This window comes from Anomaloglossus baeobatrachus, chromosome 5, assembly GCF_048569485.1.
Source record: "Anomaloglossus baeobatrachus isolate aAnoBae1 chromosome 5, aAnoBae1.hap1, whole genome shotgun sequence".
Lineage (NCBI taxonomy): Eukaryota > Metazoa > Chordata > Amphibia > Anura > Aromobatidae > Anomaloglossus > Anomaloglossus baeobatrachus.
In genome coordinates, this window is record NC_134357.1 from 505,434,117 (window position 1) to 505,455,784 (window position 21,668).

The window sequence follows — 21,668 nt, forward strand, 5'->3', positions numbered from 1 at the left end:
TCTAAGGTATCACCAATTGTCATGATGTGACTGCAAGTGTCATACCAGATGCGAGAGAACTACCAGCGAGTGGTGCAACACAGGAAAAACCATGAAAGCAATACAACTAAAGACCCTGGCAATAGGGAGAGGGGAGCGGTGTCACCTCTTAACAATCAGCTGAGCATGATCCCTGAACTCCCTGACGTCCCTACATGGGTCCTCAGTCCTCCTGTCCCCATGCACCATCAAGTGCCTAGGTCGTTTCTGGCCATGAAGTCACTCTGCCTAAAGGAAAAGCCAGCACCAGGAAGGTAAAACAAACAGGTGGGGAGAGAAATTTAACTCCATAGCTTCTCCAGCAGAAAAGTTCTCAGCTGCAACAGAAACAAACACCTAAGCTGTTCCAGAGACAGGCTTCTTCAGTGTGGGCAATATAGTACGAACAACAAAAGGGAGTAGATATTTATAGCAGAAGGGAATGGCTGCAGCGGAGATTATTATCATAGCGCCATTTATTCCATGGCGCTTTACATGTGAAAAAGGGGCATACATAAACAAGTACATTAATCATGAACAATACAAGGCACAGACTGGTATACGAGGTGAGAGGTCCCTGTTCACGAGGGCTCACAGTCTACTGGGAAGGGGTGAGGATACAGTGGGTGAGGACAGAGCTGGTAGTGCAGCGTTTTAGTGGACTGAGGGTTACTGAAGTGAAGGTTGTAGGCTTGTCAGAAGAGGTGGGTCTTCAGGTTCCTTTTGAAGGTTTCCACGGTAGGAAAGAATCTGATATGTTGGTGCAGTGCGTTCCAAAGAATGGGGGAGGTACAGGAGAAATATCGTATGCAATTGTGGGAAGAGGAGATAAGAAGGGAGTAGAGAAGGAGATAGGTAAGTACCGATTATAATTTGCACCTGTTAAATCACAGCAGGATAGAAAGAAACCCTAACCCCTTCAGGACCAGATGGAATAAGCTCTAACTCAGGGTAAATGATAAGTAGGCACTAACGAGGAGCTGCCATAACTATACACTGTGACCTTCTGATCACAGATTCCCCCGAAATCACATCTGGCCATGATACACTCGTGACGAGGGGCGTCCAGACCTTCAGGACCATGTTTGTCCGGATGAGACTCATGGAATGAATGCACCAACCTAATAGCATTACCTTCCGATGATGGCACCCACATCCACACTGTAAACCCCTCCTGACCCCACACATAAACTTCCCCTCATCCAGCACAGCAGAGTCCTGCACACACTGAGGAGCTGATCATGTGACCCCTGACTCCTCCCCTCCATGTGACATCATCACAGGTCCTGTAAGCACAGGGCACCATTAGGCTGCTTTCACACATCCGGTTTTTGCTCTGCGGCACAATACGGCGCTCTGCAGAAAAACCGCAACCGTTTTTTTTTGCCGCCGGTTGCGGTTTTTTTTTTGCATAGACTTACATTAGTGCCGTATTGTGCCGCATGGGCTTGCGTTTGGTCCGGTTTTTGCCGCATGCGGCAGATTTAGCCGATGCCGCGGCCGGATGGAACGTTCCCTGGCACGTTTTTTGCTCCGGCAAAAAAAAATCGCATTGCGCCGCATCCGGCCGCTGCGGCACATTTTTCAATGCATGCCTATGGACGCCGGATGCGGTGCGATGCGGAAAAAACGCATTCGGCCGCCGCATGCGGTTTCTTCCACTGCGTATGCTCAGTAGCATGCCGCAACCGGAAAAAAACGGACGGGCCGCATGTAAAAACTTATGCAAAGGATGCGGTGTTTTCGCCGCATCCGTTGCATAGGTTTCACAGCCGGATTGAGCCGCACTGCTCAAATCGGATGTGTGAAAGTAGCCTTACAGTGGATGGGAGAAAACATCACCACGCCCACCAACCAAGCCGGCCACTCCCACTAATCAGGAAGATTCTTCTAGCCACTGGGACTTAGCCTCTACCATATATCTCTGCAGGAGGAGGTATGTGGAGATTCCCATTACTGGGCGCAGGGGGCATTAACCCATCAGAGCTGAGCCCATGATAAATCTCTGTGTGACTATAGTTGGATTGTGTGTTATACCGGGGCCAGGACGGGGCCAGGACTGGATGTAGTGATCATGTGAAGCCGGTAACAGCTCCAGAGATTCCTTACATGGGATCTTTCTGATGTTACATCGTCATCTTCTCCCCATTCAGGTCCCTACAATATCGGATCCTCTCAGATCTTCTATATAAGAGAATTTTCCTGATTGACCCATCAAGGATGGATAAGGACAGGGACAAGATGGCGGAGAGGATATTACACCTCACCCTAGAGATCCTCTTCCGGCTTACTGGAGAGGTGAGAGATTCTGATGACGTCACATTACATCATTCTTATCTATGGGAATAACAGATGGACAGAACTGGAGAGGTGAGGACTCTGGAAATGTCTTAAGGAGAAAAAAAAGGAGAAAGAGCTTTTATAGTGCAAAATTATATAAATGTTTTATTTAGACAAAAGTGACAATTCATTTTTTGTTAAAAATTGTTATTAACAGAGACCAAATCTGATTCAACCAAATAACTCCATATAACTCCAGTACTCAAAGAGTGTAAAATATATCAATGTTTAAATCAAAGATGACAACCTATTATCAATACATATTGCGTGTTGCCATGCATAAATGTACAACATTAGAGTCCAAAAAAGAAGATAAATACAACCATTGTTGGAATTAAATAACATATGGAAAAATACCATTAGTGCATATTGCATATTGCCCTGTAAAGATGTACATAATTAGAGTCCCTAGGAAGGTGGATAAATATCCAACATTAATTGGAGTGTTTCCAGAGCAGATTTACCGCTAAAGGAGGTAAAGGCGGTCAGTATCAAAAATGAAGTCCTCAAACCAGCCCAACGTACGTTTCAATAAAGATTTTCTTCTTTCTTCTTCAGTGGTGATGTTTTTTTTCCTTATAACATGTTTATGAGCTTGTGTTGCGGGTGGGTTCCTCACACCAATCAGACCCTCCGCATATTTTGTTTGGCATTACGGAGTTTCTCTCTAATCTCTGGAAATGTCTGTAGTGAGATTTATTAATTATGTCTCTCCATATCCAGGATTACACAGTAGTGAAGAAGACCTCTAGTGAGCGCTGTCAGCCCCCTGTGTCTGAGGGATGGGGAAGACCCCTGAGCCCAATCACAGGGCCTCCACCTCACCCCCTGATGCATGAGGACATCAATGACCAGAAGATCCTAGAACTCACCTACAAAATGATTGAGCTGCTGACTGGAGAGGTGATACTGCTGGGAATGCTGGGACATTATACAGCAACAGTATGAAGGGATCGGGGGATGACTGTATCATTGTATGTGTCAGGTTCCTATAAGGTGTCAGGATGTCACCGTCTATTTCTCCATGGAGGAGTGGGAGTATTTAGAAGGACACAAAGATCTGTACAAGGACGTCATGATGGAGGATCCCCAGCTCCTCACATCAACAGGTAATAGACAGGACTAAATACACACGGCCTATAATTATCTGTATGTAAAGAATGAATTCAGTCCCTGTATGTGTTTCCTCCAGTTCTATCCAGTGAGAGGACAACACCAGAAAGATGTCCCCGTCCTCTTCTTCCACAGAACTGTAAACAAGAAAATCCTGATGTCCCTCAGGATGATCAGGTAGATGGAGAGAAGGTGCCATGACATCTCCTTATGATGTGTAGGCGGCTGTGAAGGTCTTGTGTTCAGTCTTGTTATTTCATCAAGTATTATACACTGAATGGCCAACTAATTAGAGACACTTTCACTCTCCCATCTGACATTTATTAGACACATGCCCGCAGAGTGCAGCATAAATTGGAGTGATCAGTTTTCAGAATGGGAAGATTGAACAATCTCCATTGCTTCATATACTGTCACTGTCACAGCTCGAGTATTTAAAAAATTACCAACCTCATGTGGATTACATATAATTAGGTGAAGAGTATACTGAGAATGGTGCGATCAAGGAAAAATATCCGGTGATATTAGATCCCCTGAATGTAAGCAGCGTATCAAGGAAAATGTCAGCATTAGTTCTGAGAACATGTGGAGCCCAGTTATGTCCTGCAGCTGAATACTGCGCTAGAGCTCAACTAATGTGTCCGAATGCAGTCACCATTCCTTACACAGATGGGCTATAGCAGCAGACGACCAGTTCCAGGGCCATTGCTGATTAATGGAAACAGAAAGTAAAAACTTTATTTGTAACAAGAGAGTAAAAATGATATCACAGAGCAATGAAAAACATTGAATCTAGACTGATAATGGGAGGGTCAGAATTTGGCACAAGTAGCAAAAAAATCCATGCGCCTTTTCTGTCTGGAGGTGGAGTAAAGGTGTGGTGAATATTTTTTGGCACCTTCTGGATCCTCTGCTACCTGTGGATGGATGTTTGGACACCCAATTTAAGTCCATGTTATGAAGAGAAACTGAATTTTACAGAATGCGATATATATAATGTGTATAGAGAGCGAGAAAGGAGAATAACAAATACATGATTTGTAAATATAATTTTCTGTTTCCAACAGAGGCACATACCGTAACTTATACAGTTTCCAGCAGTTTCTTTCAGTAGTTTTCACTGACCCTCCATTCTTCCTGACTCCTTTTCCATGCAGTCCACTCCTCTGTACAGTCAGTCAGGGTTATACTTAGCCGCTGTCCTTCTCATCTCAAACTTCCTACAAACACTTTGCTACCTATCTGGACTCCACTAGAGTTGCTTTTTTCTACTTCCTTACTGGATCTCTGATCTGGTCCCAAGTCCTGCCAGCCGTACTCTAGTTTGTCAGTCACTTAGCAGTCAGTTTAGAAGATGCTATCCTCAACCTTATCCTCAAATTTGCAAATCGGGCACATCCTGTATAGTTAAAAAATATCTTCTTTATTCAAAATATAGACAAAATTTTAAAACATGGTGCCAAAGCACACACACCATGTGACCCTGACCCCGCGTTTTGCAGTTATTTGCCAAAAAACCTGCTTATATTAAAGTCAATGGAGCTGGGAACTACAGGTCATTTTATAAGAGCTCTGATTGGTTGCTATAGGCAACGAAAGACATCCTTAGTATAAGACAATGTATGTGTCAGTTAATATGATTTCAGTGGAGAGACGCATAGAGAGACATATATATATATATATATCTATGAGAGGGAGAGGCAGACAGAGAAAGAGACAGACAGAGACAGACGTGAAAGGGAAGCAGTCAGGGAGAGAGGCAGACAGACAGAAAGAGACAGAGAGAGAGAGAGGCAGACAGGGCGAGAGACAGAGAGAAACAGACAGAGAGAGAACCAGACAGGGAGATAGAGAGATGGATAGAGAGGGAGGCAGACAGAAAAACAGACAGAGAGAGACAGAAAGAGACGAACACAGAAAGAGAGACAAACAGAGAGACGGACAGAGAGGGAGACAGACAGAGAGAGTGACAGTGATTCATACAAACAGAAAGACAGACAGAGAGGAAAACAGACAGAGGGGGAGAGGGAGAGAGAGACAGTTACTATCCTGGGCAACGCCGAGTACTACAGCGAGTAGGAAATATGTGCTACAATTACAGGCTATTGAATATAAATTGAACCAAATAGAAACATCTCCCAAAACTCCCAGCTGAAGGGCTGACCCTCTAAAACTCTCCCTACCTCTTCCCTGTCCAGCTGCAGGGCTGACCCTCTGTAATTCTCCCCTGTCCAGCTGCAGGGCTGACCCTCTGTAACTCTCCCCTGTCCAGCTGCAGGGCTGACCCTCTGTAACTCTCCCCTGCCCAGCTGCAGGGCTGACCCTCTGTAACTCTCCACTGTCCAGCTGCAGGGCTGACCCTCTATAAATCTCCCCTGCTTAGCTGTATGGCTGACCCTCTGTAACTTTTCTGCCCAGGTGCAGGGCTAACCCTCAGTAACTCCTCCCTGCCCAGCTGCAGGGCTGACCCTCTGTTACTCTCCCCTGCCCAGCTGAAGGGCTGACTCTCTGTAACTCTACCCTGCCTAGTTATAGGGCTGACCCTCTGTAACTTTTCTGCCAGGTGCAGGGCTCACGCTCTGTAACTCTCTCCGGCCCAGCTGCAGGACTGACCCTGTGAAACTCTCCTCTGCCCAACTGCCTATTCTCATATAACTTGTACATAAACATGATTAAAATATACTGTAGTATTAACCATATTATGACAGTACTTAGCTTAAAAGTTATGCTATACCAGTATATACTGCAGCGCCACAAGTACATCTTTATGTCACAAAGCACTTCTCTCCAGTGGGTGCCAGAATATTCCATATCTTTACATCAGGAACATGACATTACTTCTTCTTCCTTCCCCGGTCTTCACAATCCTCAGATATAAATCATATAAAGAATCTCTGGACTGAAGTAGTTGATATTCTTCAGATAATGTCAGCTCCTCCATCTAATTTGCAGCAGTTGCAAACAAAATGATCCTGTTGGCAGTGACCAGTATTCATGGGGAACAATCTCAACACCTAGAGGAATCTGAGGTGATTACTGTAATTCCTGCAGTTCTGAAGACTAATGGAGGCCCAGAGCGCTACTAGATAGGTGTCTGTAATAATGTGGCCATTCAATGTATATTTTATACTTGGTGGAGATGACAGGATAAAGCTGATCATAGACATTAGATGTTGTCTGGATCTCACAATTTTCTGGTTATTGGTTAAATTTTGTTTCATCTTTCATTTTGTCCACACCTCCCTGTTCTCCAGTGTCCTGTCCTGGGTTACCCAGTCCTCCCCTATTCTTACTTGCTCTCCTGGTATCTGATCTCGGCTCTGTTCTTTGACTTTGGCTTGTTTGCTCCTTGGTACTTACATAAAATCCCGGCTTAGACCCTGACTGATCGACTATCCCTGCTCTTGTTAGGGACCTCTAGTGAGCTTCTCTCTAACTACAGTCAGGAGTTCTTTTCCTACCTAAGTCGCTGCGCCCCTAGTGGTAGCTTGATCGCAGGGGTCTCAGAGGGAAAATCCTACTACTGTGACTTATCCACCTCTTCATTTGAAAGCTGTAAATTCTGGGCCAAACCATATCTGGTGCATGGCCCATGCCTCACTGCTGCACCAAAACACTTTGGGTACGGTCACCTTCATTATTATGGCCTCATGTTTGATGTACCCTTCATTTCAGCACAATAAAATTACCAGACTAATATTGATTGTGGGTTGCCTATAGTAGAAGGGTTGCAGATTGGCAATCATGTAGATACCTTTCACTCATCCACCTCACTTACTATCCTTAAATGTATCTAGCAATAACAGTTTATGAAGCTAATATTGCAGCCACCTGGCTGGGTCTGAGCAGAAAAGCAGTTTTAGGCTAGTTTCACACTTGCGTTGAACGGTATCCATTGCATTGCGTTGTGTGACGGATGCAACGGATGTGTTGCATATAGTGGCACAACGGATGCAACGGATGCTGCAAAACAACGCAATTCGTTTTGTTTTGTTTTTTTACAGTTTTACCGTCGGCAGACTACTGTGAACGATCAGCTGATCGCTAACAGTAGTCGGCCGCCGGGTGATCAGCTGATCACTCACAGTAGCCGGCCGCCGGGTGATCAGCCGATCATTCACAGTAGCCGGCCGCCGGGTGATCAGCCGATCACTCACAGTAGCCGGCCGCCGGGTGATCAGCTGATCGTTCGGTCGCCGACAATGTGTGCGAGGAGCGGGGGTGGAGTGCGAAGTGGGTGGCGCTGAGTGGGGCCATGGCTGAGGACGTCAGTGCTGCGGGGACTGCATCGCTGGGGGACAGGTGAGAGTGTGTGTGTGTGTGTGTGTTTTGTATGTGTTGTGTGTGAGTGAGGGAGGGAGCGGAGCCGAGCGGGGAAGTGTCGGGCTCCCGGCACATGTAACCAGGGTTCCTTGGTTATCCGATGTGTACCCTGGTTACGGGTGGAGGGAGCCAGAGAGAGCATGCGCAGTGAAATCCAAAGGATTCCGCTGCTCAAAAAAACATTACATGCTGCGTTCCTTCCGCCCGACGCAGCGTCAAAATAATGACGCTGCGTCGTCCGGCAGATGCAACGCTGACACTTGCGTTACAGTGCGTCATCCATACAAGTCTATGGAGAATAGCGCAGTGCGTTAACGGACTGCGCTATTCTCCATAGTGACGGACTCCGCTGAACGCAAGTGTGAAACTAGCCTTAGCTGTTGCATGAGGTATGAGGGTTCCCAGCACAGCAGACCTAAACTGGTCACTCACGCACCCACCTCGTAATGTTAACTTAATTTGAAAGCTGTAAATTGTGCGTCAGACGGTGACCCTGTCTGGTGCACAGCCCATGCCTGACTGCTGTGCAAAGACACTATGGGTACTTTGGGCAATTGATAAAACTGTCCTGGTCTCTGCTTCTAATTTTTGGAAATGTTGGGTCTCCAAGTTGTGTATTGTCTGTAGTGGAAGGGGTCTCAGAAGAACAACCTACTCCTGTCACTCATCCACCTCTTCATTTGAAAGCTGTAAATTATGGGTCAAACCATGTCTGGTGCATGGCCCATTCCTCACTGCTGCACCAAAAGACTTTGACACTTTGGGTATTGTGGAGCAATTGATGCCACTGTCCTGGTGTCTTCCTTAATTTTTGGAAATGTGTAGACTGCAAAGTTGGGTCTCAAAGTTGTGTCTTTTCTGTAATGGCAGAGGTCTCAGAGCAAAAGGCTTACAGTTGCCACTCATCCACATCTTAATTTGAAAGATCTAAATTTTTGGTCAGACCATGTCTGGTGCATGGCCAATGCTTCACTGCTGTGCAAAGACACTATGGGTACTCTGGGGCAATTGATGAAAAATAGTTTGAGCTGTTCCATGAGGTATGAGGGCTCCCAGCCCACCAGGACTATATCGGTCTCTCATCCACCTCAATATTTATTATTTTAATAGTTTAGGAAGCTAATGGTTGTGCTACAACAGTGGGGCTATACTGTAAAATGGTTTGAGCTGTTTTTGCAGCTTTTGGGCCCCCTAAACATGTCTACGCCTTTGTTTTTGCCTCCCATTCAGTTCAATGGGGTTCGGATATGTTCGTTTTGCTGTTCACAGAAACAGGTGAAGTCGACAAACACGAACCGAATCAAACCTTAGGAGGTTCATTCATCTCTACTCTTTATATTTCTTCTTTTTATCTGATGCAAATACTTTCCTCTTGTTGCTATACAATGTAGCTCTCCATGACTGAACAGTCATCTAGTCAATATGCCCTGACAAGTCGAGGGGTTTTATTAACAGGCAGTGACTTTGCCGTGTTTTTTTAACGAATAGTGAATATTAAGCTTTCATAAGCTCTCTGCGCATTCCCTTCATTCATATTTTGCTGTGAGCTCTGGGCAGAGACTTAGGACACATAAGCAGGGGCAATTATAAGCCCCTTAGAAGCAGATTTTAGTAGGACAGCAGTCTTTTAGAAGCTTAGTCTTCCCCTTCAGGTGAGAGTGATGGCAGATGTTGGTCACAAGCTTCTTAGGAGATTTCTTGTTTGTCATAGGGCTCCTGGAGCCCAAATTTCGTAGAGGATAGTTTCAGAAAGTCCAATAATTCAAAATAGAATAGTTTGATATTTTCTATGAATTTTAGTAGTTTTTTCAAATCTCCTGCAGGAGCTCAGTAAGTGTATTTCCTACATGCAGTGATTCCAGGCAACACCCCTCCATACTCTAGTTTTTGATAGATTGAGTTGATTAATTAAACTGCCTCTATGTTGCTGTTTTCGAACGCTACACAAAGCTGCGGGATGCAGCGCTGTATTTGATTTTGAATTACATGCACCTTTTAGGGTGCGTGCCCACGATCAGTATTTGCAACGGTTTGGGCGCAGCATACGTCAGCTGCGTCCAAACTGCTGCGGTATACAGTACAAGCATAGTGGACGGGATTTCTAGAAATCCTGTTCCCACTGTTCTTGTTTTTTCCGCAGCAAACACAGACCTGTGGAGCGACTTTTCAGACCGCACCATGTCAGTTGTTTGATGCGGAATTGCCTGCGTCCGCCGTAGGGAGAACACAAACAGGAGACCACAGCGCACTGAACCCTGATCGTGGGTACTGACAGCTGCGGTCTCCTGTGTTCTCCTGCAAAGGAGACGCACAGCCCCCCCGGTTAGGACTCGCTGTATTCTGAACACAGCGAGTCCTGATCGTGGGCACATACCCTTACTGTCCCTACAATGTATTTGGTTTTTAATAACTGCAGCTATCACTGTTCCTTACTCCAACAGCGTACTCGCCACTAGTTTAGTCCAGGCAAAATGGTGGAGCGGCCCATGATCCGGCCTTTATACGGGCAGAGTCACGGGGTACACCGGCCAATCACAGCCAGGCCAATAATTGGCATGGCTGCGTTGGCTCCAGAAGTGCCATTTTCAATGGCTAAACATTATAGTGGCTGTGATTGACTGAGCGGCGTTCGTCAGCCAATCACAGCCTCCGTAGGTTCGGGGAGGAGGCACCACCCCTCCTGATGTCAGGCACAGGTCCTCTCCTTCCCGAATCTGCGGTCTGTGTGAACCGATCGCAGTCACCGGGGCTCCGGTGACTGTGTTATCTGCATGTGTGAACAGCGCTCTATGCAAGCCACTAGTGTGCAGTTTTATCATCTAGCAGTCGCCCCCCTCCATTCCATGGAGGTGTGTGTGTGAATCGCTCCTCCTGCACCCGTGATGCTTCCACTTTAGTGGGGGTTTAGCTGTATCCTGCTAGAGTACTAGTTTTTGGCCAGGGCGATGTACACACTGCAGCCCATCTTGCTTTAAGTAATGGGTATTGCGTTCCAGAAAATGTTCGTGAGGTCTTGTAGACTGTAGTGGGAGGTTAGGATTATTTTGATGTCAGTCTTGGGTCATTAGTATAATGTAGTGCATGGGTAGGACAGAGATGGGGGAGGAGATGTAGGGCGTTACAGATCTGTGGAGACCACGAGTGGGTGATAAGATATGTAGCGCCCCTGAAGCCATCAGGAGCTACAGGGAACTGCATCTTTGCCAAAGATGCAGGTCCTATCCCAGGGACCTAAAAACTAGTGCCGGTAACATCAAAACATTCAATTTAATCCCTCTTTTACCCCCAAGAGTTGGTGACTGGCTAGGGTTGGACCCAATGGATGGCCACTTAGAGGTGAAACCGATCCAGTCCAGTAGACTATGACCAGGGAGGAGGGGCCAGGGCAGTCAGTAAGTGGACGTGAAAGAGGACGGACGCAGAGTACTGAAGGGGAGTGTAGCGGTGACCTGAGGGCTGAGGCGTGTGGTTGCCGGTGGAGTACTCCCGGAACCATAGCAATGATGGAGAGCCCTAGGTCTGGAAAACGCTCCAGGCAGACCTGATAAAATCTGCACGGTGAGTAGACCATCAAGGACCTCACCAACCGTAAATTTCGGGACACAGTAGCAACGGGAGAACCGGGGAACAGGACCAGAGGAACCGACCCCACAGGGTTCAAGCTACCTGTCATATGGACGAAGACTGAATGACAGTCAGGAGGGGACCCCCAGACGCTCCAAGCCACAGGGACCCACCAACCAGAGACAGGTGTAGGGGAAGTAAGCCATCAGGTCACCATACGGCTCTGGGAACTAAGGGGACTAGTGGTGAGGACCAGCCGCCATCTGGTTGCCAGCAACACAGTGTGAGTAAAACACCAATTACACTGCAGCCCCTCTGTGTGGTCTACCTTCTTTCTGCACCCCGGCGTCACTGGCAGACAAGTACTTTCCATTATTTATCCCCTGAGACCAAGACATACTTGCGGGGGACAGCAACATCCTGGCTGCCATTAACCTCAGCCACAGTGAGAGACTGTGCAGCGGCGGCTCCCTCTATGGCCGCAACCTGCAAGTGGCGTCACGACAAACTATTATTCTTACTCCCTGTACATACCCATTTTTAAAAGCGACCCCCCCCCCCTGGGTACCGGCTACTAGACCCGTGACACCTCCCCAGTTAAACCAGGACCGAGTACCCCATAGCCCTGGGGCGTGACAGACTGATGAGGATGAGATGTAGGGTGGTGCAGCACTGTGGGGAGGGCGGTAGGTGATAGACAGAGATTGGGAGGGAATGTAGGATGGTGCAGATCTGTGGAGTGGATAGAAAGCCATGGACCCCATAGGGGGGAGGGGCGACATGACCAGAGGGAAGGGAGGGAGTGAGGGGTTAATAAAGTGAATTAAAGGGCATTATGGGCCCTTATAGGGGATTGGTGGAATAGGGTCACTGTAGGGTGGGGAGGGGGCTAGTATATAAACTATAGGGGAGGGGTCTTACCTTCCTTGTGACTCCGGACAGTAAAGGATTCAGACCTGTCCAACGGCATGGCGGACCTCCAGGAACGGGACAGGACGATCCGATCAGCGATGGCGGTGCACGGGGCCCAGGCAGTGCAGTCCCACTTCAGGGCTGCCTGGGTTTCCCCGTCGGCACCTGCCCCTTGTCTCCCCCTCGGCCGCGGGCGGCGTTCCAGGCCCCCCCCCCCCATCATCAGGTATTCTCCGGCCGCAGGGGGGGCAAGGAGGCCCAGTGAGAGCCCCCCCCTCGGGACCCTCCGCGGCGGGGCGGGCAGCGGCTGCTTCCAGCGTCTGCCCCGGCCGCAGGGAGGAATCTCCGGCGAGGCCGCGGCGGCCGCAAAGGGGGCGTGGCCAGCCCGGGGCCTTCTCCTGATGTCGGGCCTCGGGCTGGAGTGAGGAGCCCAGCGGCGTCTCCCGGCCGGGAGCGAGCCCGGCGACGATCTGAGGCCAGCGGCGGCCTGGACGGAGGCGGGCCCGGCCTGGGGCCTACTTCCGGTCCCAGGCCTCGGGCTCAATTACCAGGCCAGCGGCAGCCCGGGACCGGGGGGCGTGCCCAGCGGTGATCGGAGGTTTGAGAGGGGGCGTGCCCAGCCTGGGGGGCCTGCTCCTGGTGACAGGCACCCTGCGGAGGGACACGGCCCTGCGGCAGCTTCCAAATGGGAGCGGGCCCTGCAATTGAATGAGGCCAGCAGTACCCCCCGTGGGTGGCGGGGGGGGCTGGGCGCAGGCAGCCAGCGGGGGGACCGGTGTGTGCAGGCGGCACCCGGATACCCGTGAGGCTGCGGGGAGCAGGGGGGACGGCAGGAGCCCTGCGGTTCCTGCCAGGTCCCTCAGGTCATCAGTACTGCGCCCGGCAGCAGCGGTCTCCCCCTCCCGGGGAGGACCCGGCGGGATGCCACGGTTGGGGCCCCTGGAGGGCTGGAGGCGACGGTGGGGAGCCCCCTGAGCTCAGGGAGAGGCTCCTCCAAGAAGAGGATTCGGTCAGCGGCGGCCCGGGGGACAGGACGGTCTCGCGGGCTGTCGCCGCACAGGAAGAGACGGATGCCCACCGCCAGTGCCCACGCGGCGGCCCAGGAGGGCGTCCGTGGTGGAGGGGAGGCATCGGCTGCGTCCCCTGGAGCTGGAATGGTGGAGGACGACTACAGCGAGGAAGAAGAGGGAGCCCTCAGGTCGGGGGGACGAATCTGACGAGCAGATGGCGGAGGACGTCGCGGTTCCAATTTCCATTTCTGCGCCACGGTCGGGTGAGCTAGCCGTGGATTCGGCATTGCTTGCGGCGCGGGGTGCTAGTTTTGGGGAGGTGGCTGCGGGCACGGCAGCGCCAAGGGGGGTCAGCATTGCTTAGTCAGTTGCTGGGCTTGTTGCAGGGTTAACGCGCGCGCCGGCGGCAGCAGCGGCCTGGACGGGTCGACGGTGGAGGGCGCAGTGTCGGTCAGCAGCGAGGCGGCGCCGGTTGGGACGGGTGCGGTTGGTGGAGTAGTGGAGCCCGCGGGTTAAACAGCGGTAGACCAGGAAAATGGGGATGAGGTGGTGCGTTTGGCGGATAGGGTTCAGTTTACGTGTGCTTTGAGGGACCGTTAGGGGCTCACCTCCAGAGGGAGGTGAGGGACAAGATTGGGAAGGGGGAGTATGTGAAGGGGAAAAGGAGCCGGAGCATTGCTCGGCTCTGTTTGACTATCGGGACGCAATGGGGGAGGCGTATCGCACGGACAGGGGCTTGCCATGGCTGCGGTATGATGTGCAGTTTAGGCGGCGGAAGGCGTTGCGGCCCGGCATTCGGTGGGACCGTAAGGACATTTCCTTAGGGATGCGTTGAATGGTGGCCCCGAGCCTACCCCTCCCCCCCCCCCCCCTTTTCATGGCGGCGCCGGGGGGAACGGGAGCCAGGCCCTCGGGTACCCAGAAAAAGGGATTGTGCTGGCAAGTTGGCGACGGCCGGTGCAAATTTGGGGCAGCATGCAGGTTCGAGCATGAGTGCTCCGGCTGAGGGGGGACGGGTTTTGGTAAAAGGGAGGACGCCAGTGAAAATAGGGGGCAATGGCGCCATCTTTTAAATAGGTATCCGGGCGGGGCAGCGGCGTCAATTTTGCGGTTTGGTTTTATACGGTTTTCTGATTTCGTCGGCGGTCGAGGCATGGCCTCCGGTTTGTCGTACTTTACGGTCGGCAAGGGACCACCCTATGGTTGTGGGTGGGAAGTTGGGGACAGAGGTTGAGTTGGGCAGGATGGGGGGGTCCATTTGAGAGCCCGCCGTGCAGTAATCTGGTGGTGTCCCGGTTGGGGGTGGTGCCAAAGAAGGAGCCGGATAAATTTCGGCTCATCCAGCATCTTTCATTTCCGGGGGGGTCGTCAGGGAATGATGGCATCGCGCTAGAATTGTCGGCAGTGTACTACGTCTCGTTTGACAAAGCGCTGGACTTGGTGCGGGCGGCGGGATGCGGTGCATTGATGGCAAAGGTGGATGTAGAATCGGCGTTTCGTTTGCTGCCGGTGCATCCGGAGAGCCAGCACCTTCTGGGTTGCTGGTGGGGTGATGAGTTTATGTTGATCATTGTTGCCTATGGGCTGTTTCAATTTCTGGTTTGTATTTTGAGGCGTTTAGTTCCTTTGCTGAGTGGGTGGTGCGGGACGTGTCTGGGTGTCCTCCATTATCCTCTATCTAGATGATTTTCTTGGTGTCGGTCTGGCGGGATCCATGGTTTGCGCTGGCTCGTTGTTCGCCTTACAGAGAGTGGCGGATAGCTTTGGGTTCCCTTTAGCACAGGATAAGTCGGAGGGGCCGGCGACGGTTATGCGGTAATTTTTTGTTTTCTTTGGGGACTGAGATTGACTCTTTGGCTATGGAATGCAGGCTGCCGGAGGGGAAGATGGTGGCCTTGTGGTGTGTGGTAGCAGCAATGCTGGCAGCACGGAAAGGGCGGCTGAGGGTGGTGCAGTCTTTGCTCGGGAAGTTTGAACTTTGCGTGCAGGATTATGCCAATGGGGCGGGTGTTCGCCAAGATTTTGGCGGCAGATAGGGTAGGCGTACGGTCCCCGGTGCATTTTGTGCGGGTCACGCGGGAGATCAAGGAGGATTTTCTGGTTTGGGATGTTTTTCTTGCAATGTTTTAACGGCCGAGCCTTGTGGTTGAAGAAGGTGGTGCCCAATGGTGTGCTAGAACTGTACAGGGACGCGGCCGGGTCGGCAGGTTTCGTCACCACTTTTTCAGGGACATTGGTACGTTGGGAGGTGGCCTGAGGAATGGCGGCAGGTTGGTCTGGTTAGGAATCTGGCCTTGCTGTGGTTATTTTCGATCGTGGTGACGGTGGAATTGTGGGGGGTCGCAATTTTCGGGATGTAAGTGTGCGATCACTGCGATAATCAGGCGGTGGTGCATGCGATGAACAGCTTGTCAGCAGAGTCCGGACCGGTAGTGGCTTATCTGCGGCATTTGGTGCTCAAGTGTTTACTGTGGAACGTTCATGTGGTTGCGAAACACGTGGTGGGGGTTGATAACGGGGTGGCGGACGCTTTATCTCATTTTCAGTCCACAGGTTGTGGGAGTTCATGCCGGGGGGCAGACGAGATCGGAGCAGTGTCCAGCGGACTTGTGGAGCCTGGTGAGGCATTGATTGCGGGTTCATTAGGAATTCGGTGAGTGGCAGGAGATGCTGGGAGTTATGTTTGGTGACGGGCGAGCAAATTACTTGTTGGCGCTACTGGCACTAGTGAGCGAGGATTTCAGGGCTGGGAAGTCAGCATCAGCAGTGATACTTAGGGTGGCGGCTGTGGCCTTTTTTGGTTGAAGGTCAGGGGTGAGTGGGGCGTGTCGCGGAATTTTGGGGCGGCAGGCCTTGAAGGGTTTTTTCGGAAAAAGGGCGAAGGAGCGGGACACTAGGTGGCCCATTTCTTTGGTTTTGTTACGGCAATTGGTGGACGGTTTGCGGGAAATTTGTGTCTCAGTTTATGAGAGGGTGCTTTTGAAACGGCTTTTGTGTTAGCCTTTTTTTTTGGGGCGTTGGTAAGCCCTTCCAGGTTCAGGGGGGGTGGTCTGATGTCCGAGGTTGTGGCATTGGTGGGACGGAGAGTAGAGTGTCAGCTTAGGCGGTCCAAAAACAGACCTGATGGGTCGAGGCAGGTTGGTTGTGATGGATGCGTGGTGCCCGGGGCAGTTGGTGAGGAAGTTTTGCGGCTTGGGGGCGGTCCCCCGGGCCTGCTGTTATGGCACGTGGATGGGTCTTGGTTTGTCTCGTTACCAGTTTGTGGCCGTACTGAGGAGTTGTTTGCGCTGGGCGGGGGAATGCTCGGGAGATTATGGGCCTCATTCCTTCAGGATCGGGGCGGCTGCGGAGGCTTCGCGTTGTGGCCTGGGTGATGACATGGTGGGACGAATCGGTTGGTGGGAGTCTTATCGTTTTTCGGGGTTATGTGCGCCCACAGTTGTTGTCCCAGTGAGGGCTTTATGGAGTAGTTGGTTGTGACTTTGTCGGGGTTTCATGCTAAAAAATTGGTGTTGGTGGGGTTTGTTTTGGTAAAAGTTTTGGTGGTTGTAGGAATCTGCCTGATATGGATTCTGGGGCTCTCCTTCGTGTTCTGGGGGGCCCGTCGGGCCGATGCTCGCCTGAATGGTCGGCAGTTGGGTGGACAGATCGCTTGCGTTGGTCAAGTGGTTCGGTGTGCGGGGCTTGGAATGGAGCGGGGCGTGACAGAGTTTGAATACTATTGCAGGGTGGATAGACCTCCGAACGTGTTGGTTTTTGCACGTGGGGGGGGGAAGTGACTTGGGAGTGCGGGCATCACGTGATTTGATCTGGGACATCAAGATGGATCTATTGCGTTTATGGACCAGGTATCCGGGTTTGATAGTGGTATGGTCGGATTGTGGCCACATTGGTGTGGAGGGGGGCACGGTCAGTTGAGAAGCTGAATCGCGCCCGGGATCATGTGAACAGGGTGGTTGCGCGTTTCGTGCGGAGAAACGGCGGTAGTGTAGTGTGACGTGCGGATCTGGAGTCGCCAAAGTGGCAGTTTCGAAGGGGTGATGGGGTTCACCTTACTGAGATTGGTTCTGATCTATGGGCCTTGGGTTTGCGTGATGGTGGAGCAAGCCTTGGGTGTGTGGCGGGTCCAGGCCACGTAAGGTGTCACGTGTCCTGTCCTGTGGCGGGGGTAGGTCTGGTCCAGAGGCGGTTGTAAGGGATTGGTGGCTGGACTGAGAGGCACTGTCTTGGTATGGTGTCTCCGGGTTCCGGTAAATTGCAGGCACGGGGTTCTGCAAGGTTTGGGGGGTATTAATCCACGGGGTGATTAATACCTCATCTCTGGGTCGGAGTGTTGCGGCCAGGGATATTGGTGGAGGAAGTGGTTTCTGGACCGGGCCTACATGGGGTTACATGTACAGTTATTATTTATGTGTTACCTATTATTTGTTTGGGGTCGCCCGTTGGACGGCGCCCCCTTGTGTTAGTATGTTAATAATAGGTAATAAAGGCTGCTGTGGCCAATTTGTTTAACCAAGTCACATGCAGTCGGTGTGTTATTTATTAGGTTAAGTGGGTATACTAACCATCACGACCGGAGAATCCTTCCTCAGTGGTCAAGAAAGCCATGGACCCCATAGGGGGGAGGGGCGACATGACCAGAGGGAAGGGAGGGAGTGAGGGGTTAATAAAGTGAATTAAAGGGCATTATGGGCCCTTATAGGGGATTGGTGGAATAGGGTCACTGTAGGGTGGGGAGGGGGCTAGTATATAAACTATAGGGGAGGGGTCTTACCTTCCTTGTGACTCCGGACAGTAAAGGATTCCCGCCCACCCGCCTTTGTGTTTTGCGAGTTCGTTTTGGCTATGTTTGTTTAAAAAAAAAAAAAAAAAAGAAGAAAACAAAATGAGAAAATGGAATGATGCGGTTTTAAAACAAAAAAAAAAAAAAACAAAAAAAGGGGAATACAGGTTAAGAGTCGTATGTTCTGTCGCAGCAGCGGGGGTAGGTCTGGTCCAGAGGCGGTTGTAAGGGATTGGTGGCTGGACTGAGAGGCACTGTCTTGGTATGGTGTTTCCGGGTTCCGGTAAATTGCAGGCACGGGGTTCTGCAAGGTTTGTGGGGTATTAATCCACGGGGTGATTAATACCTCATCTCTGGGTCGGAGTGTTGCGGCCAGGGATATTGGTGGAGGAAGTGGTTTCTGGACCGGGCCTACATGGGGTTACATGTACAGTTATTATTTATGTGTTACCTATTATTTGTTTGGGGTCGCCCGTTGGACGGCGCCCCCTTGTGTTAGTATGTTAATAATAGGTAATAAAGGCTGCTGTGGCCAATTTGTTTAACCAAGTCACATGCAGTCGGTGTGTTATTTATTAGGTTAAGTGGGTATACTAACCATCACGACCGGAGAATCCTTCCTCAGTGGTCAAGTAGATGATGTAGGTTGGTGCAGATCTGTGGAGAGGATGGGTAGGTGGACAGAGATGGGTAGGAGGATATGGGTGGTGCAGATCTGTGGAGAGGATGGGTAGGTGATGGACAGAGATGGGGAGGGGATGTAGGTGGTGCAGATCTGTGGAGAGGATGGGTAGGTGATGGACAGAGATGGGGAGGGGGATGTAGGGTGGTGCAGATCTGTGGAGAGGACGGGTAGGTGATGGACAGATGGGGAGGGGATGTAGATGGTGCAGATCTGTGGGGAGGACGGGTAGGTGATGGACAGATGGTGAGGGGATGTAGATGGTGCAGATCTGTGGGGAGGACGGGTAGGTGATGGACAGATGGGGAGGGGGGATGTAGGGCGGTGCAGGACTGTGGAGAGGATGGGTAGGTGATGGACAGAGATAGGGAGGGGATGTAGGTGGTGCAGATCTGTGGATTGCTTTGTGGTTGAGAGAGAACTTTAGATTGTACTCTGTAGCGGATGGGCAACAGCTGGCACAGGGTAGAGGCATCGCTTTAGCGTTTTGAGTGCGCTATGATGCTGACTGCTGCATTCAAGAGACTTCAGAGGTTTATTGGGGGGTCAAATTCAATTTTGGGTTATAAGTTGCTTCATAATACAACTTTTGTTTTCCTTTCTTGCTCCCCTGCAGTCACCAGAACCCCATAATTACACTTAAAAAAAATTAGAAGTGCATTTAATTATTTTTTTTTCCAGGTTTTGACACAGATCTGCTGCAGAATTGATGATGGAAACTTCATGTCATGGTCTTATGGCTTGTGTCTTTCAATCCATAGATTTTCTTTTAATTATAACTGTTACCACCAAATAAGTTGTTGTTGTTTTTTTTTTTTTTTCTCCATTAAAAGGATTTTATGGTCACAAGGATAGGTCCTAGATATCAGATGAATGAGAATCTAAAGCCCAGCCCCTCCACATATTCTCCAGGGGTGAACACATGGATGCAGAGGCAATGCAAAGCTGTAGCCACTGTAAAAAAAAAATATGTATTTTTGTACAAAAGTTTAATTTGTGATAAATATAATAAAGTTGTATTTGTACAATATTTAGTCCTGTTATTTGTATTTAAATCTGTTCATTTTATTTAAATATTTGTGAAAATGTGTTTATGCCAATTTATTTTTCACAGTAAAATTACTAAATTTCGATGAGTAATGGGAATGTTTTGGTTGTTTTGGTTTTGTTTTGTTTTTTCCCTTTTAACACATCTTTAGTATGTAGTTATAACATTGGTCAGTTTCCATATTGAAATTTACATTTTAGTTACATGCATATGCAGGAAAAGTTTATGATGCATCTGTGTAAAGCATAAGGTCCTAATACGAACATGACTTGGACAAGAAAAATACTTTTGTAACAATGATGTTCACTTGCACAAGCTGCATGGATGAAAATATCCTTAAAGGGGTGGTTCACCCATATTTTTTATTGTCTAGATCGATATTATATTGAGAAACAATGTTTCTCTCAAATACCTTGTGTTGTCAATAGTGCCTGTGAGAGGCGCTATTGCAGACCGCTGCTCCCCGTCCAGTGACGTACCCGTCCAATGCTGCCTCGTCACATCCGTGCAGCCGGCTACAGTCTTCCAGACTCTGAGCTGTGAGCGGTGTTTCACTGCTGTCACAGCCCATTTGCTCCCCCCTCCTCCTCCCTCCTCCCTCCTAGCACAGCACGGCGCGTCTCCTGCTCCCCCCTCCCTCCTCGCAGAACGCTGCAAGCAAGAGACGTGCTGTGAGGGAGGAGGGAGGAGGAGCAGGGAGCAGATGGGCTCAGAATGTAGCCGGCTGCACGGATGTGACGAGGCAGCATTGGACGGGTATGTCACTGGACGGGGAGCAGTGGTCTGCAATAGCGCCTCTCACAGGCACTATTGACAACACAAGGTATTTGAGGGAAACATTGTTTCTCAATATAATATCGATCTAGACAATAAAAAATATGGGTGAACCACCCCTTTAAGGCCGGTGTCATGTTTGCGATTGCCTCGCGTGTATCTCGAACGAGTCTTGCGGTTCATTACCCTTCACGGACTCACACTTTCCTCACAGGAGTGTCTTAGCTGCATAGAGATGCATGCAACCGACCCGCTCCTGTGAGGAAAGTGAGAGTCCGTGACGGGTGATGCACCGCAAGATACACGCAAGGCAATTGCAAGTGTGACACAGACCTAAGGACTATTTCACGCGTCAGTGAAAAACAGACGTTTTTCACCGACGTGTAAAACACGCATATGTCCCTCTGTTATACATGATTGCACATGGACACAAACTCACCTCTCCCGTTCCTGCTGTCTGTGGTGCTGAAGAGTCCCGCGATGCAGCATCCGGCCGCTGTGTCTCTCACCTTTGCAGCTACTTTCAAAGCGTATTAAAAATTTTGTTCTTTACGGTTTTTTTTAAAAACAGATTATATAGTACATTTTATAATTTCTGACCACCCCACCCGAAAAAAAAAATGAAAAATGTTCTCAGTCTAGAATACGGGAACATGGAAATCCTTTTCTATGTCCAATGTATTTCTATGTACCAGTATAACGTGCCTGTAGCGTCAGCCTGTACTGCAGCTTGAAGGCTAAAATATTCTCCCAGTGACATCTTTAGAACATGTAGATCATAGGTTTAGGTGCATTCTGCAATTGTAAAGGTGGTTTAAAGTCCCTGGGACAGTCACAAATAAGGAGAAACTAAATTTCTCTATCGCTTTCATTGGGGGACACAGGACCATGGGTGTATGCTGCTGTGACTAGGAGGCTGACACCTAAGTGAACATAAAAAGAGTTAGCTCCTCCCTGGCAGTGTACACCCCGAGACGGAGGCGGATCTATGCCAGTTTTTTGCTTAGTGTCGTAGGAGGCTGAAGTGGGCCCATATCTCTGTGGGCCAACCTCAGCCTAGGCTATTGCGTTTTTTTCCGTTTTTTTGGGGCTATACGGAGC

General features: G+C 49.9%; 2 protein-coding genes across 2 annotated transcripts in view; both read left to right on the forward strand.

The window, feature by feature from the left end:
• Positions 1 to 21,668, forward strand: part of LOC142312846 (uncharacterized) — a 102,924-nt gene that overhangs the window by 39,263 nt on the left and 41,993 nt on the right. The window lies entirely within an intron of this gene.
• On the forward strand, positions 1,510 to 3,311 carry LOC142311950 (oocyte zinc finger protein XlCOF29-like). Its single transcript, XM_075350819.1, has 3 exons — positions 1,510 to 1,954; positions 2,172 to 2,316; positions 3,082 to 3,311. The coding sequence occupies exons 2-3, from the start codon at positions 2,239 to 2,241 to the stop codon at positions 3,304 to 3,306; spliced, it is 303 nt and encodes a 100-aa protein (XP_075206934.1). The 5' UTR covers positions 1,510 to 1,954; positions 2,172 to 2,238; the 3' UTR covers positions 3,307 to 3,311.